At 38.1% G+C, this 17,680-nt stretch overlaps 1 protein-coding gene across 3 annotated transcripts in view; it reads right to left on the bottom strand.

The window, feature by feature from the left end:
• Positions 1–17,680, bottom strand: part of FHIP1A (FHF complex subunit HOOK interacting protein 1A) — a 252,070-nt gene that overhangs the window by 86,725 nt on the left and 147,665 nt on the right. For all 3 annotated transcript variants that reach the window (XM_019025602.4, XM_055385535.2, XM_055385532.2), the window contains one exon: positions 10,982–11,208. In XM_019025602.4, coding sequence (XP_018881147.2) covers positions 10,982–11,086 — 105 coding nt within the window. In that variant the 5' untranslated portion in view covers positions 11,087–11,208. The remainder of the gene's footprint in view (positions 1–10,981; positions 11,209–17,680) is intronic.

Raw genomic sequence — 17,680 nt, 5'->3', positions numbered from 1 at the left:
TAATTATGTCAAAGATGTATGTTAAAAAATATGCAAAAAGAATCATTTTGATGTTCAAAGTCATGACAAATTCTTAAATTTTTTTCTAGATTGTTGATGTATAATATTGCTTTTTAATTTTAAAATACATTAAATAAGCAAAAGGAAACCATACTACCCATGTTCTCCTACAAATAGAATTGCTTTGGAGATCTCAGCAAAGGAACACAGCTACTCATATGCCCTTGACAGAACAATATCCTCCCTTCCCTACTTGGATGGATGCCCTCTTCAACCAAACATGCAGCAACAGAAAAGATTAAAGGAAACTGATAAACAAGAGACATACAACTAGTAGAATCAACCCTAACATATGGCATGTACTGAAACTAAAAAATGAAGGGTTTGAATGCTGTTGTTTCTTTAAGCTTAAAAATTCTGTGGCTCACGCCTGTAATCCCAGCACTTTGGGAGGCCGAGGCGGGCGGATCACGAGGTCAGGAGATCGAGACCATCCTGGCTAACACAGTGAAACCCCGTCTCTACTAAAAATACAAAAAATTAGCCGGGCGTGGTAGTGGGCGCCTGTAGTCCCAGCTACTCGGGAGGCTGAGGCAGGAGAATGGCGTGAACCCGGGAGGTGGAGCTTGCAGTGAGCCGAGATCGCGCCACTGCACTCCAGCCTGGGCGACAAAGCAAGACTCCGTCTCAAAAAAAAAAAAAATCCTGAGACAACCAATTATGAAACAAATTCCTAAAGTTTGGAGTGATTAAAAAGTTTTGGAAATAGAGCTGATAATTAAGCACTTTGGGAGGCCAAGGTGGGAGGATCACTTGAGCCTAGGACTTCAAGACCAGCCTGAGCAAAATAGTGAGACCCTGTCTCTACAAAATAACTTTAAAAATTAGCTCGGCGTGGTGGTGCATGCCTTGAGACTCTGAGGTATTAGGATCATTTGCGCCCCAGGAGGTTGAGGCTGCAGTGAGCCTTGATGGTACCATTGCACTCCAGCCTGGGCAACAGAGAAAGACCCTGTCTCAAACAAAACAAAAAACAAAATTGGTTAAGGTGGCCTATTTTGTTATACATACTTTACCACAAAAAACTCAATTAACAATTTAAATAAAAATCCCTAAATAGGTCACCTCACAGCCTTGGTCAGCTTCTCTCCTTTCCCACTGCTAGCATCTGAAGGTTTCTCACCTTTCTCTGCCAACAGATACTTACTTCCACTTTGCGACCTGGAAACTAAAACAATCTGTTATCTCAACTTCCATTTAACTTCATGACTTAGAATTTCTGGTATAATATTCATTCCATTTACTCCCTTGAAAATATACACATACGATAATTTTTAAACAACCAAACATTTATCAATGACTTTATCTTTGTCCGTTTTTGCCTTTCTGAATTGCATGGAATCTATGTGTCTTTTGCAGTACCCTCCAGGTCCAGTCCTATGATGTGCTGTTACATGTTCTGTGCAAGTACTTAGGTTATGGAACTTTTGCAAGTCATTGGGGAAGCTGGCAAAGGGATAATGCATGCATGAGCAATGAGGGAAATTTATTTCTCAGGGAAATGTCTAAGTCTCTCCCTTGTCAGAAACAGGGAAAAAAATGGTTATAGACCAGGCAAGTCCATCCTTACAGAATAAAAGAATTTCCACAGAATCTATAATCTCTATTGACTTCCACTATAAAGTTGATAATGCTGTGTCACAAAGGCAAAAAATCACCCTAACACCCTTGAGTTGACATTTTTAATAAGGAAGGCCTTTGGCTAGCCCCTACCCAGGGAGTACCTGGCCCACTGACTAGTGGCCACAAGACAGCCACTAGACATCCTCTTCTTTGCTGCATGCCTGACTCCAAAGTGCACCCACTATCCTACAACCTGCACCAAGCCCTCCAGGATTCCTTGCACCTGGTGACCTTCCTAGCAGCAGCAACACTGGGACCTGGTTCTCTCCCATCCCTTTGTTCTGGGCCTTACCAACATCTCAGTAGAATGCAATCACAGTACCACACTGGTCCAAAGGGACCCTCTACCTCCACACCACACATGGTCCAGCCCCAAAAGTCCCTAACTTCAAGCCTCCACATTCTGAAGAACAAAATTCATGCCTTATCAGTTCTATAATTTCAAAGTCCATATATTGAGTTTACTTAGGAGAGCTATCTTTACAGCTAGGCCTCAGGGTAAAAATGTAATTATACTTTTCATGTGTGCCCAGACTGTCTAAACTATCTAAAACTGGGGCTGTGCTTTATACATTGATGGTGGAGTGGCAAATTAGCTCAATCTTTCTGGAAAACAATATGGCAATATGTAATAGGAGCTATAAAATTGTTCCTGCCCTTTGACTTGTTAATCTGACTTTGGGGAAAATGCCCCAAGGAAACAACCCAAAAATAATTTGCTAAAAAATGTTCAATTTTCCAATAATGAAAAAAATACTATTGACTCAAATGGTCAAGAATAAGAGAATTAGAATCAAAATATGTTATATCACCATACAATAGACCCATCAAAAATAAACACTAAGTAAATTCATTTTATATCATTAAAATGTAAGTTAAAAAGCAAATACATTGCCAAGTAGATATATGATTGAGTCTAAAGAGATATAAATGAGATTTTAAGGTTAATTAGTTATTCCTTCCTGTAAGTTTACCTAATTTCATAATTTAAATAAAAACAAAGGTAGACAAAGTAATCATGTACTAATGCCCAAAAGACCAAACCATTGAGTTTAAAACAATTAACAATTAGAGATCTCTTAAGTCTCAGCAATTTCTAAGCAATATAAATTTATAAATATGCATATGTATTTATATTTTATATATACAATATATGTGCATGCAAATATGAAAGATACAGCAAGTCTTTATTTACATAACCATAAATTGTATTTTTCTCATTAACTTTCATTTATATTATTTATTCCAATTCATTCCTTTACACACAGACCTCTTTTTGCTATGAAAAACTTTAAAAAGAGAACTAAGATTTTTATACAGAATGCAAACTGTTTAGCAGCTTTTAAACTGAAGCATCTTTACCCTCTTTATAGTAGTTCCCTTATACTGCCTTCAGATGGAGCAGACACATTGAAGACCCAGCCCTAACCCACTGGTTTTACTGCCTGGAAGATGGGTGTGTTATAACTAATGTATGTGAGTCATGGAACACACAATGCTCAGCAAAGTGCTGATTATGCTTGTGTTGCCACATGTCCTTAACCTCTCTCCTTAGGACCTTCCCAGGCTACCTCCTTTTCCTTTCCAGGCAGACACACCCATGACCTGCTTTTACAAGCGGGCTCTGGTGGCCCAACCTTGGGACTGGTTCCTATGTTGGCAGGGAATGCCTAAGAAGCTTCTTGACTAGAGCACAATTTGCACTGAAATGCCAAAGAACTTCTATCCCAATGTCCCAAGTTTGTCACTCCAATGGTGTCATAGTTCTTTCAGTTTCTATAAACTGACCTCTGATGTGACCTGGACTTTTCGTTAGTTTTTCCTTTTGTGCCCTCTTTTCATATCACTCCCATCAAACTCCAATATTTCTGTGTCCCTGATTTCTGCTTGCTGAGAGTTCCACCCACATACCAACTTTTACCTTCCAGTGCTATGGATGCCATGATTTCATGCTGCTCAGTGGCTCCCCCGGCCTGTTCTACTCCTGATTACCAGCTGTCTTATACTCTCAACCTTGACTCATTTCCCATACCTGGCTTCTTCTCAGCTATCTAGACAGTCTCAGGGATTCAGCTCAGGGGAAAAAAAACAAAATTGATGGGGCCGGAGGGATCTCAGTAGGTAAAAGAATGAAAGCAACCAAAATATACTTTGCAAATATTTCCAAATTATAAAACAAATTTACTTTGTTAGGCTGAAAATACCATTTAAAAAACTAATCAACACCTTATAAAGCCCACGCTCATTAATTAAGTAAACCAGCTGAAATCAGAAATAGCAACTTAAACGTTTTGCAGATCATAGCTAGACATTTGTTGATCTACAAACTTTAAGAAATGCAGACGTGTGTGTGTGTGTGTGTGTGCGTGTGTGGGTGGGTGGGTGTGTTTGGGTGCATCATTAGCCTTGATCACATATAGATCCTAAATGTAAAGTATCACAATTCCAAAAAGAAAGAAACACATAAAAATCAACAGTGTGAACAATGCTATTAAAAATATCGAATTTATAGAGCTAAATTTAACCTAATTTCAAAGCCATTTGACTTAAAAATGTGAGAATTACTGGGGCTAAATAAGATTAATAAATAGCATATTTCTTTCATTAAGTAGTATCAGATACTCCTATCCTTATCCCTTATGATGGCCCCTGTGACCCAATGATAACTGGCCTGAATTTCAAATGGGCACAAATTCTAAACAGGAAGTGCAAATGCTTTCAAAATGAAGGCTCTACATAAATCACTTAATTGTACATCAGCTACAAATGATTACCCTTCAGGATAAACACAAGTGTTTCTCTCTCAGGAGACTAGCTTTGATTCCACTTAATATTGTTCTATGTCTTACATACATGCATGTATCAGTAGGTAATTATTTATGCTACCAAAGTTAGAGCCTAGTTATTTTAAGAAAGTCATATGTGTAAAACCCATACTTCCAAATCCTTTGGAATGCTAAAACAAGGTGGCATTGTGGAAAAAAACAAGTTATTATGCAATATTTTCCAACACACTGAAGGGCAAGATTTAGCCATCTAAAGCCAAATTCCACTTAATGTACCAAATAACTACACAAAAGTTTCCATACAGTCCTTGTTCATTACTTAACAGCTGTGTCTTTCAGTATGAAGTGCTCCTTGTGCATCTATTTCCACAGGGAGACCTCTACCAAGTCACTTCTTTTTATATTAAGATAACAGCTTTATAATACGTATTCACTTAACACCAGTTTTTTAATGTCAGCTCCAGCCCTGAGCTCCAGAGGCTTTCCTAAATCTTGGATAAAACAGTTATGGAAAGGCCTTATGAGTAATGATCCAAATAATAATATTTCAAAGAACACTAATTTCAACCACAGCAAAAATCAAACTTACCACCAAGCACACAGTAAGAGAGCTGCTGACATTTCAACATGCTCAAGCATTGTATTTCTATTTTAATTTTTATTTTTTGAGATGGAGTCTCGCTCTGTCACCCAGGCTGGAGTGCAATGGTGCAATCTCAGCTCACTGCAACCTCTGCCTCCTGGGTTCAAGCAAGTCTCCTGCCTCAGCCTCCCAAGTAGCTGGGATTACAGGCATGTGCCACCACACCTGGCTAACTTTTGTATTTTAGTAGAGATGGTGTTTCACCATGTTGGCCAGGCTGGTCTCAAACTCCTGACCTTTGGTGATCCGCCCACCTCGGCTTCCCAAAGTGCTGGGATTACAGGCAAGAGCCACTGCACCCGGCCATGCTCAACTACTTTAGAGTCTGATAGAAGTGCAAGTTAATGCCTCGGCCATCTAACTTAAGAAGTATAACTTTGGTTCACTTTACCTTCTACTGTCAAGGCTAGAGCTACCTGTAAGGCTTGGAAGAGAGAGAGAACTTTTTGAAATGTTAACAAACATCAATTTACTAAGATATTTAGAAAATTAATCAGAGTTCTCTAATACGTCCCAACTGTTCATCTCTCAAAGGCTTTACTTAATTTTTCTCTGTCATTTAGTCTACTACAAGGCACAGAGCAAAAGAGCGGAGATGAGCAGAGCAAGGGAATGAGACTCAAATACAGTACACATGTCAAATCCATGCATGGATGCTCTAGACTTTAGATTCGGGCTACTTGGAGCTCTACACAAAATACCATAACTCAAGTATATTATCTGTTTTTCATTTTTGTGGGAAGACATTCGACTTAATTAACCAATCTAGATGGTTCTGTTTTTTCCCATCCCTACCCGCTCCAAGATGAAAAAGGTTACTAAACCCACCGACTTTTCCTCATCCATCACTATTACTTTATTTGAGCTCTGATATTTTCTTAGCTTAAAAAATTTTTAAACAGCTTATTTTTAAAGGCTGAAGGTAGAAAGAAGTCATTCTGGGCTATTAACTAACTAGAAGCAAAGACAGAAATGTGCATTTCCAATTGATTTGTTTTAACCCACCTCCTCTGTTCTCCTGGCTCTAAGAGCAGAGACCTTTTGGAATTCAATGCTTGAAAGGAGCAGATAGAAAATGAATAGAGCAAGGTCCATGAAGCTTCAGAAAGTACAACTGTGCCATCAAAAATAACTAGTGTAGGGAATTTAATTCACATGGCAGTCTAGTTGAATAGTTTATTGCCTGGTGGGCTAATGCTTCTTACTATTTCTGTCCTCTTTTCCATTCAGATAAAAACAAAGAAACAAAGGCAAGAGATAAAAACAACAGTCTACTATAGAATAAACTGTTCTAATAGACTACTATAAAAATTAAGTATATACACACACTCTTCCAGATCATTTAATGCAAGTCCAAAGATCTTGCCGGTGACAAATTATACAACGTTTTAAAATTAGTGTATGTTGAAAGCTGTTTCCTAAGTTGCCTAGCTCTTTTAAACTTGTATTTCATACTGACTGCCCTTCAGTTCAATCATTTATTGAACATCTACTATATGTCACACTCTGTTCTGGGAAATGGGGATGTAAGTTACAAATGGCCTCTGATTTTGAGGAGCCCGTAATGAGTGTGAAGAAGATACTGTATATGTAATTTTAATAAAAAGTGGTTGGGCTACATGCAGTGGCACATCTCTGCAGTCCCAGCTATTGGGAGACTGAGGGAGCAGGATCTCTTGAGCCAGGAGTTCAAGGCTGTAGTGTGCCATGATCACACCTGTGAATAGCCACTGCACTCCAGTGCAACATAGAGAGACTCTCTCTCTAAAAATATAAGTAATTAAATTAAAAGGTGGTTGGTGTAAGAGTGATAGAATACACAGGTTAATGCTTGAACATGGGGTGGGAGCATGAAAGAGGGCAGGGAAGGTTTCTTAGAGCAAATGATCCCTCAAATGAGGCCTGTAGAAGGACAGGCATTTAACCAGTGGGAGGAATATTTCAGGCAGAAAGAAGAAGGAGTGCCTAAGGCACAGAGGGATGAAAGAGCATGATGGACGCTGCCAGGAGAGGGGGTGGCTAGGAACCCCAAGCAACTTTGCATTTTTGGAGATTAAATGAGAGGCAGAGAGTAACAGAAGCCAGGACGTAACAAATTCTGTGTGTCATCCTGGCCTGTAGGTGGCCAGATGCCACTGAAAGGTTCAACCAGAGGAATGAACCAGACAGATCTGGGTTTGAGATTCATTGCTCTGGCAACTTATAGCATAAGATGGCATCTCAGAAGGTGACAGGAAGTCAGGGGCTACTTTCTACAGCCCAGACTCTTCAGTGTCACTATTTGGAATGCAACCATTCCTGAAAGTCTACTCTAGAATGATTCTGGGGATGCCATGAGATCACTGGACCCACAAACAGTTGGGAACCTCAAGTGCACCACTGGGCCATCTAAGGTCTCTCCCCTGGCAACTCCCCAGAATCACAGACTGCTTGGATGATGGCTGGTTGTATAACTAGCTGCCTCTGACAGGCTCTAAGGTATAAGTGGGCAAGCAGATCTCCTCCATCAATGTTTGCTTTTTAACTCAAGCTCTGGAAAAGAAGCTATTAACAAATAGCAGAACAGAACCTGTCAAATACAAGTTAATTATATTGAATTTATACTTAAGTCTCCTAACATACAGAACTTGGGATACCACAGGCTTTTGTTGCCTTCATTTTTTCCTTTTTTTTTTTTAAAGACATTGTCTTGCTCTGTCACCCAGGCTGGAGTGCAGTGGCGCAATTTCGGCTCACTGCAACCTCCACCTCCTGGGTTCAAGTGATTCTCCTGCCTCAGCCTCCTGAGTAGCTGGGATTACAGGCACCCGCCACCATGCCCGGCTAATTTTTGTATTTTTAGTAGAGATGGGGTTTCTCTATGTTGGCCAGGTTGGTCTCAAACTCCTGACCTCATCATGTGCCCACCTCATCCTTCCAAAGTGCTGGGATTACAGGCGTGAGCCACAGCGCCCGGCCAACACTTTTTGCTAATTTAACATTTAAAAAAGCATTACACTGGGCAGGTAACAGACACCTGGGCAAATAAAATGCTTCCCAGCTTTGTCTATGCCCCATTCCCTACCAGCCTTACAGGTTTTTCTTGGGTTGCCTCAGGTGAACCCAGGGGCTGCAGTCACAGTAGGCCTAGGAGCTTATGTCAAACTTGAGCTCTTTTCCCAATCCTCTGCAACTGCTCTTCACCCACCCCAGCCCAACAACTCACAGCCAAGAGCTAACGTACGAAACTCCAAAACAACAAATAAGTAGCATTCATTCCCCCCAACTGAAGATCTCATTCCTTATCTTACTCTTGGTCCCACATCTCAGTCTGGCTCTGATTTTTTTGCCTTCCCCTCTTTTATATGTACCATCCAAAAAAGCTGAAATTGAGCATTTGTTCCTAGTATCCATTCTCTGAAATATTATTTTCCTGTCTGTCATCAAAACCTTCCTTTTCCATAGCCAACGTAGCAAAATCTCACTTTCTCCATTCCCAGGCCATTTCCAGCCATAATAGCCCCTTCTCTTGACTTAATTCCTGTAATCATGGTTATTCATTTTATAATAATGTATCTTGCATTGTCATCTGAATTAGCTTATACATTTTTTTAAAGCCCACACCAAGGCTTACACATTCTCAAGTCCCACCTGTGATGCCTACAGCAACATGCCTGGAGTGTGTGCTCAGTAAATCTCCATTGAACAATAACACTTTGACACTCAGACAGATTTCTTCAACCAGCATTTTCATTCATAAAGATAACAGAAAGGCCCTCAAGAGCCTCTGTAGGCAGAGACTGAGAGCATTTTCCGGATTTATTTAAAAGGAAACATCAAGCCTAAAACAAGGTTAAAAACACCTGCCCAAAGGTAAAGAAATGGCTGAGCCAACAGTAAGACCATGAGTGTCCCAACTTTATAAAAGAAAATATTTAACAACTAAACAGTATCCCCTATGACAAAGTTATCCTTACCTTCAACTCAAGACTTGTCTGCACTGAGAGTACTATGTATCTGTACTGTGCTTCAGAGAACCCAAAATGTGCAATAATACTGAAGTCATTTGTATTGTTATGGAAGTGAATAATATGATTCTGGGACCAATAGTCTTTCAACAATGTGACACAATGTACTGACACATTCCTCACATTTGGAGAAAGCCTGCCTGGGACAGAATCTGACAGGGCAGATGACCCACCTATATATAATCAAGAAGTTGATGATATATCATGTCTTTGGAAAGTGGCACAGAATACTAAATGGATCATATCACAGTTACCCCAGCAGAAATTATTATAATCAAAGGTATTATGCACAAACGAATAAACAAAATGGGGCTGGGAGCGAAGATTACATAGTAAGATAGACTTCCTCAGCCAAATGAAATGACTAGAGCTGAAAATGTTCTCAGTTAAAAACATATGATTATGCACTAATAGATTTTTTAAATAAGCACAAATAAATAAATTAGTAATCATACAGACACTAATATACAAATGTATAACGTACATTTTAAACACAAAACAGAAATTTGTAAAAGGTAAAGATAGAAACAGACCTTCTAAAATATTCTTCCTACACCCAATGAACTACTGGGCTCATTCCTTAGGATTCACCACCTCGCCTTGGAGATACTGCTTTAAAATATTTATAAAAGTGCAAAGCCAAAGGTTATTACTCTAATTATCTGGAAAACTCCTAAATTACTTTCTTCCCTTAACTAAAGCATATGTGCCCTAATGTCCATAGCAAATCCATTAAAATTCTAATAGTAAAAAGTCAGAGAATGCACAAAAATCGGAGAAGGTTTATACTAGATAGTAACAAGAAGCTACGAAGTATAAACGGCTCAAAAGCAGAATTGATTTTGCTTGGTTTTGATCTAAACTGTGTCCCCTATAATTGCTGTGATTTACAGGCTCAGTGCTTTAACCAGTGTGCTGTTTCCGGCCACAGGAAGGAACTGGGTAGTCATTAAAAAACTGTCACATAAATAGCCACTTACCAGCTCACCTGGGGAGTGCAATGTTGGGCAAGTAGTAAAGAATGACAATTTTATTTATTTTACTATGTGTAAACTCCCTAAGGAAAGGTGCGGGATAGTAAATTTTCTGAACATTCAACCCTTAATTATCCACACAGCAGATCAGAGAAGTCAAAGTAAATAATCAAAAAAAAATTTTATAATCACTTTGTAATGAAGACATATATTCAGGTATACTCAGGCATTTTTCATTAAATTACACAGGGACCACCAGCCCCAAAATGGTAGAGCACAGAGATCAAACACATGAGCTTTGGAGTCAAGGCACCAAAGCCTAAGTAATGGGCTTAGTAACTTACTAGTTGTATAACCTTAAGCAAGTTATTTAACCTCGGTAATTTTCTATTCCCTCTTCTGTAAAATGAGGAAACTAACATTAGCTACCTTACAGGTTTGTGGAGAAGATTAAATGACATAAGGCATTTGAAGTACTCAACAGAGTACTTGGTAAATGTTTAATAAATGTGTATTTTAGTATTATTAGAGCTTAAGACCTGGATGGAAATCAGCAGGGAAGAGAGAAAGAGAGAGGATGTAATTATGGTCAAGTATATTGCAAAGCGATATAAAAGTCACTTTAAGGAACAACTGCTGTTCTTCTAAAAATATCCAAGGAACATGCATGTACCCTAATTGCTTTTGTGAAAACCATGGTTTTTGACCAGATACCTATTCTAGGAAAGCAAGAAGAAAAAGTTACTTTTCTTCCTATCTGAAAGAGTTTCCCTCCCTGTGTTTCTAGCAATCTAGTTACCTATCACAGAGGTAGAAAACCCTGATTCAGTGTGATGGAGGCCCCTGGGGTTACTGAGACCAGCAAAAAAAGTGGAATTCATACATTACCTGTGCCCAGTGGTTTTTAAATACAATCATGCATGTTTCTGGGTCAACTCCCTGTAGGCTCACAGCCTGCTGGAGTTTGCTTTCTGTTGAAACTGATGACATCATAAGCCTTCATAAATCAATGCTTCTAAGTCATATTTAATTTTCATTAAAATTTGGTAAGCAGTCACTAACTTTCAAGTTTGAGAAATGTAACTTCTTCACATTTCATTGTCACCTTCCAAAACCTGTAATGGCAATAACAAAAAAATGAATTTTATTATGTTCATAAATTAAATAGGAAACTGACTATTAAATTTAAATCAAAGCTTAGACATTCTCAAAGTCCAACACAAAAAAAAATCTACAAAACAGGTATTATACTCAATCTAAAGGCTCTCCTGTTTTCTCCTACTTTGCTACTAAAAATACAAAATAATAATGCTACCTAAGATACATGAGTAAATGAAACAATTATTGGGTTTCTTCTCTCCACTACAACCAGCCACAATCCCCCAAAATTACTATTCTAAAGCACTCAAGCTCAAGTCTAGTTCCTAGAATCAAGTAAGAAACTATTAGGTTGGTGCAAAAGTAATTGCGCTTTTTTTCATTACTTTCAAGGGCAAAAACCGCAATTATTTTTGCACCAACCTATTATGATACCAGTGTTTGCAGAGTTTAAAAACACCCAGTAACAGGAAAACCATGAGTTAACAGCAAGAGAAATAAACGGCTTGATGCAACTTGGGGGAGGTGTTATAAAACAGCACCCAGATTCCTGGATCTAATTTGATCGAATATTTTTTTAAATCAATGGCTGTCAGAATTGAAAGAATTCTCAATCATTTTGTGGCTATAAACTAGGTTAAAGTTTCTAGCTTTTCTGAAAAATAATGGAATTCCAAGTAACCTTGACAAATCAGAGATAGAAATGATCCATCAAAAACAAGATAGTGTTTATTAGGTGTGAGTGCAAGGTAGCACACTTACAAATGAAAAATGAAACATGGAAAAAATACAAAGAAATCCTGACTACCAGACAGCAAGTAGGGGAAAAAAGAAATTGAGGTCATAGAGTGTACGGTGAATATGATCCATTTGTGTGGCACTGACGAAAGCAGTAAGGCAGTGGTATTGTCTCACTAGTGTGATCAGCCCATAAAAGGACTGGGTATAATTCAAAATATTATTTTTTTTCATGTACAGATTGGGAAGAGTTCAGAAAAAAGTAATTACAATTACCAGAACCCTGGAAAACAAAAGCCATAATAAAAGTTTGTAGACTTGTAATGTCAAAAGAAAACAGGGGGTAGCCATTATCAACACAGTAATAGGAAGGGTATTACAAGGAGAACACCGATCGGCTGTTCCTCCCTACAAACAGTAAGATGGGAGAAAGTGGGCTTCAGAGGAGACTCAGGGGTTAAGTTCCTTGTGGGGAGTAGAATTAGACACTGGAAAATAGTTAAGGAGTATTTAAAACAAGCACTTCTGTTAGTAGGAGGGCAACCATTCAACATGAAAAGGTCTTAGAAAGAATTTTTGGGACATAAGAACAGAATACTTGCAAGCATAGTACTGAGGAAAGAAACATTTTTGAAAAAGAATGGAGGAGGGTTAAGGTATACAGAAAGGATGACCTGTTAGAAGAAGTACACAAATCACATACTCCAGGAAAACTGCCTGTGTGTTTCTTCTATAGCTGTATTTTATTATGAAAATTGAATTCCCCAAACTAAAATTCCAAATACTACAAACTTGTTTTCAGTGGACACTGTCCACTGGCAACCATAGCCCTTTGCTACTACTGGGTCCATCTGGTGTTTCAAACATCAAGAGTGGCTATCCCACATTTGCAGGGCACGCATTCTCCCGTCCCCACAGTCCCTGCCACTCCCTGTGATCTTACTGCCAGAACCTTCACCTCATTCAAGTTACCTCACTAGCCCTTATAAACATTTACGTTTACAGCCTTGTTTTAAATGATAAGAGATAAAACAAGATTCTGAATCAACTTCCTTGTTATTCTACACACTACATTTCTGTGAAAATGTCAAGGCCTTTTATTTAGGTTACATAGTGATAATAACGAAGAAAATCAAAGTTTTGGGTTATCCCGGAGATCGAAAAGCTACAAGACTCAGGTCTTTCCAGCTCCAGAATTCAAAGATTCTTCTTCAAAGGTATGAAAGGAACATACATCATGCCAATTGCTTCTAAATCAAAAACAGAAAGATATGCTAAGATCCTTCAAGTTAGTTTTCAGAAGGAATTTACATGCAATCTTCTCAGAAATGGTGAGAATGCAGTATAGACAGGATAAATAGCCAATGTCATGAGCTTACTAGTTTGCTGTTGTTGTTGTTTGTTGGTTGTTGTTGTTGTTGTTTTATTAGAGACAGGGTCTCAATCCGTCACCCAGGTGGGAGTGCAGAAGCCATCATAGCTCACTGCAGCCTTGAACTCCTGGGCACAAGCAATCCTCCCACCTCAGCCTCCCGACTAGCTGGGACTACAGGCATGTGCCACCACATCTGTCCAATTTTTTTTTTTATTTTTTGTACAGACAGGGTCTCCCTATGTTGCCCAGGCTGGTCTCGAACTCCTGAGCTCAGGCAATCCTCCCGTTTTGGCTTCCCAAAGGGCTAGGATTACAGGCATGAGCCACCATGCCCAGCACAAGTTAGTTTTGATAGAAATAGAATATAAATCTCTATATTCCCAGTCCAATGCTAAAACTCCCAAGAGAAGAACAGAGGACAGAATGGAGGCAAAAGCCGTAAGTAGGTAAAGCGGCTGCAGTCACTAAAATGTGAGTCTGTCATGAATAGGGCATCATCAGACATTTCTCCTTTCTTTCCCTCTGCACTCTTCAGTCTAAGGTACGTGATGTCGAAAATGTTTCAAGTAAACCTTGCCACTCTTGGCACACATCCAGTCTGTTCTTCCCGTAAAGACACACATGCACATTGACTCAAATTTCGTGCCCGAGAGAGAGCTCTACAAACCATTTAGATGCCAAGCAGTGATTTTTTTTTTTATCTTTCTTCAAAAAAACCACCAACACAAAAAAAATACTCAAAGAACTCTGCAACAGTGGGTGCATGTAGGTATGCGGTGTGGTTGAGTTTTTTGGTTGTGGTAATGGGCAAGAAAGAGACGAGCTGTCAAAATATATATACAATAGCTTGATATTTCAGCATAAATTCTACACTGCAAAGAGAACTGACTATAGACATTATTGAGTGGCCATATTTATATCTTGTTAATATTATATATAAAAATACTTTCCATCAATAAGGAAAGAAAAATTATATTAAATATTGTTAGAGACAGGGATAACTGGCCAAAGAATTATATCTATTTTTATTTGCTGTTTTTCAAAAATATATTTATTTGACGATGCAAAAAGCAAAACATACGCTTCCACCTTACAGAATTATAAAATATATCATATAATCATAAAAGCTCAGATTCTAGCCATCTAAATCACACCTCTTTTCCAAAGTAAAAATTTCTTCACTTTTTCCAATGTAAAAACTTCATTCCTAGATAGACATCTTACCCAACTTCAGACTATTTGGACAGCTACAATAATTAGAAAAGGTAAAAATATGTCAAAATCGCATTTTCTCCTGAACTTTCAATAACTATATTTTGATATATCCCTTTCTCACTATCAGACTAAACTTAAATTATAAACATTTTGGCATTTAAATATTATCTCATACAATCCTTCAATTCTTTTATCTATTTAAATAAATACCCTCTAATGATGAACTACTTTTAAAAATTCTTAAGGGAAAGAAATGGAATAGCCACCTTAAGGGGAGACGGAGCCAGAGGAACATTTTTATTCAAGGAAAAGTGATTATCTTGGCAGGCCTAATGGGAATGAACCAATGAACATGGATAATTTGAAGATACAAGAAAAAGATTTTTGATGGAGCAAAAGGAGCAGAAGAAAGGTGAGATCAAGAACACAGGCAGGAGAGTGCTAGAGATAAAAGGGAGGCAAAGCCAAGTCTTTCACAGTGAGTTTCCAAACCAAAACCACTACCTTATACTTGATGGGAAGCACAGCTGGCTCCCTTCCTACCCCTCCTTCTTCATCCCTCCTGATATTACTCTGGTTGGTTTGTGGAAATGGCTAGAGAATATAGGTAGATTTAAAGTAGGGAACAGAGGGTAATGGCTAAGAGTTGTTGGCTCAGTACCAGCCTGAAAGTCTAAAAATTTAAAGTCCCAACCTGGGAACCTGAGCTTTGAGCTAGGAGGCAGGGACCCAAAACTCTAGTTCTAGCTCTAACCAGCTGTGAAACCTTGAATGAAAAATGGGACTCTTCTTTTGGAATGTCACTTAAGTAAGCAGTTACAACTAAAGTAGGATTTCTTAGGTCTCTTACAGCTTGAGTCATTATTTTATGTACTTTATCACAACTGTTATACCAATTGGAGAGTGGTAATCAGATAATCATTAAAGAAGGATGATGGCCTTTGTACAAAAATCTTTATAAGAAATCTAGTTGCAGATGGGATTCTTTTTACTACTAAGGCATATTTGACTTAAGGAACGTACAGCACAGGAATCAGCCACAGTAAATATAATTCCATGGTTGAGGTTTTGTTTGTTTATTTCCTGAGCAACTGCCAATAGAAAAATTCATTGTTTGAGAATGTACTTTGGAATGCCCTGAATTGGCTGCTACTAAATACATAAAAAATACATAAAAAGTCTATTACTGTAAATGTGCTTATCATGTAAAATTCCATCTAAGGATGAAGACTCATCAAATATTGGGAACACCTTAAGAGAGGTGAACCTTGTGCCCTCAATTATAACTAATAGCAGTATTGAGGAGGGTGTTTCATTTTGGGTCAAATTACCTCAGACAACCTCTTCTTAGAGCCTCATAAAATCCTATTAAACCTAAATCCTCCCTGTGCTCTAATCTTCTGGCCCAGTTCTCTTTTCTCTCTCACCACAATATCACAGGGCAATGCTGGACTGCAAAAAATAAAGCAAGCATCTAATAGCCCCCTATTCTTCTGGACCTTGTGCTTAAGCCTCCCTCAACTTGCCATAGTTTAACTCCAGCTCATTCACTGTAAAACGTCCATCATTTCAGTAAATCAGAATCTTATTTCATTCCACCAACTTCTAGGTCACCAGTTAACACACAAAATGTGCACAAAGAAAATTCGGTCAATACACACATTCCAAATGGTTTCCAGCTTTGGAAAATACATGCTTCAAAACAGTAACAAGATACCTAAAACTTAATAATCCCACGAAACAATCCTACCTCGTTTTACACCTTAATTTCACAAGAACAGGCTACCAACTATGTCATACCCAAGTGCCATGCAACTGACTGATGAGCAGAATAAATGTGAAAAGAAAAATTAAAATATTCAAATTCCTATCTGAAATTTGTTTTTGGACTTAATTTTAAAGCTATTTAAGAAACTAAGTAGATCAATTATACCTCGATAAAGCTTAAAATTAAAAAAAAATTTAAAGAAGAAACTAAACCCCTATAGGCAGGATTTAGAATGTAAAAATTATGTATTTTGAAATTTATAGCAAGTATTGAGACATCAGCTCATTGGCGATTGAACAGAAAAGTTTCTTATACACATAGGGTGATTTGTTGAAACCTAAAAATTGGACCATTCTTGGGGAAAGTCTCCCCACCAACCCAACTGATCACTGTACTCTTGATAGTATACACCATCCTTTCACATCACTATTTTGTTGAAAGCTATTAAGAAACAACTTGTTTAAGATTCTTGCCACAAAACCCTAAAAGTTGACTAAGGTAAACGCAGAAAAAAGTGATCTGACAAGTTCTATAGGGTAAAACTTGAAAGGCGAGACTTGAAGTAGATGCTCTGAATCTTTCTAAGAAGAACCCTCTCACTTCATAAAGTTATATTCAAAAAATGTTCCTGGAAAAAAACAGAAATGTAAGTTTTTGTCTTGGTCATGTTCTCTGGAAGAGTAGGTACCTTTGGCAAGTGATGCTGTTTAGTCTAATACCTGTATCTACAGTTTTATCAATCAGAATTAGTTCCCCACCCAGTGCTTTAAATCCCTTCATGTGAATATGTGCAGCTTTGCAACCTGTAGTGTTATCCAGATGATGTGATGCTTACCTTTTGAAACGTGAAAACCAATCTTTCAAAAAGGTTCTTTATCCACACGATATAAAAGTACTAAGTGTAATTAGTGAAATAACAATAAAATTCCATATACACCCATGAATCTCATAAACTGTGGGCATATTTTTCTGAAGAGAGGTGGCTATAGTTTTCAGCCAATTCTATAAAGGGTCCATGAGGTACCCTGCTTCAATAAAGTTTAAAACCCACTTTGAAGATGCATTCATGGTAAAACCATTGAGAATCGAGTCCCAAAACAGGCTAATAGCCAGTTCACATTCTAATGGTATTACTGAAGATGTAGTTGTGGAATTTTTTGACTTCTGTGATAACAAAAAGTTCTGCTATGAACAGAGAAGTAAAAAGAACTCATCTCATGAAAGTCACACAGATATCATGGAGTCTGACTCAGACTATCAAGTCAGAGTCAGACACATTCTCTTAGCCACCAATAACTCTCTATCTATAGCTACTAATTACACTAGTACCTTGCAGCATTGTTTAAATAGTAAATGATTGAAAAGACCCTACATATCCATCATTACTGGTGTG

The sequence above is a fragment of the Gorilla gorilla genome, chromosome 3 (genome assembly GCF_029281585.2).
Source record: "Gorilla gorilla gorilla isolate KB3781 chromosome 3, NHGRI_mGorGor1-v2.1_pri, whole genome shotgun sequence".
In the NCBI taxonomy this organism is placed as follows: Eukaryota; Metazoa; Chordata; class Mammalia; order Primates; family Hominidae; genus Gorilla; species Gorilla gorilla.
Note: the sequence above shows the minus strand (reverse complement) of the source record. Positions and strands in the feature narration are given on the sequence as shown.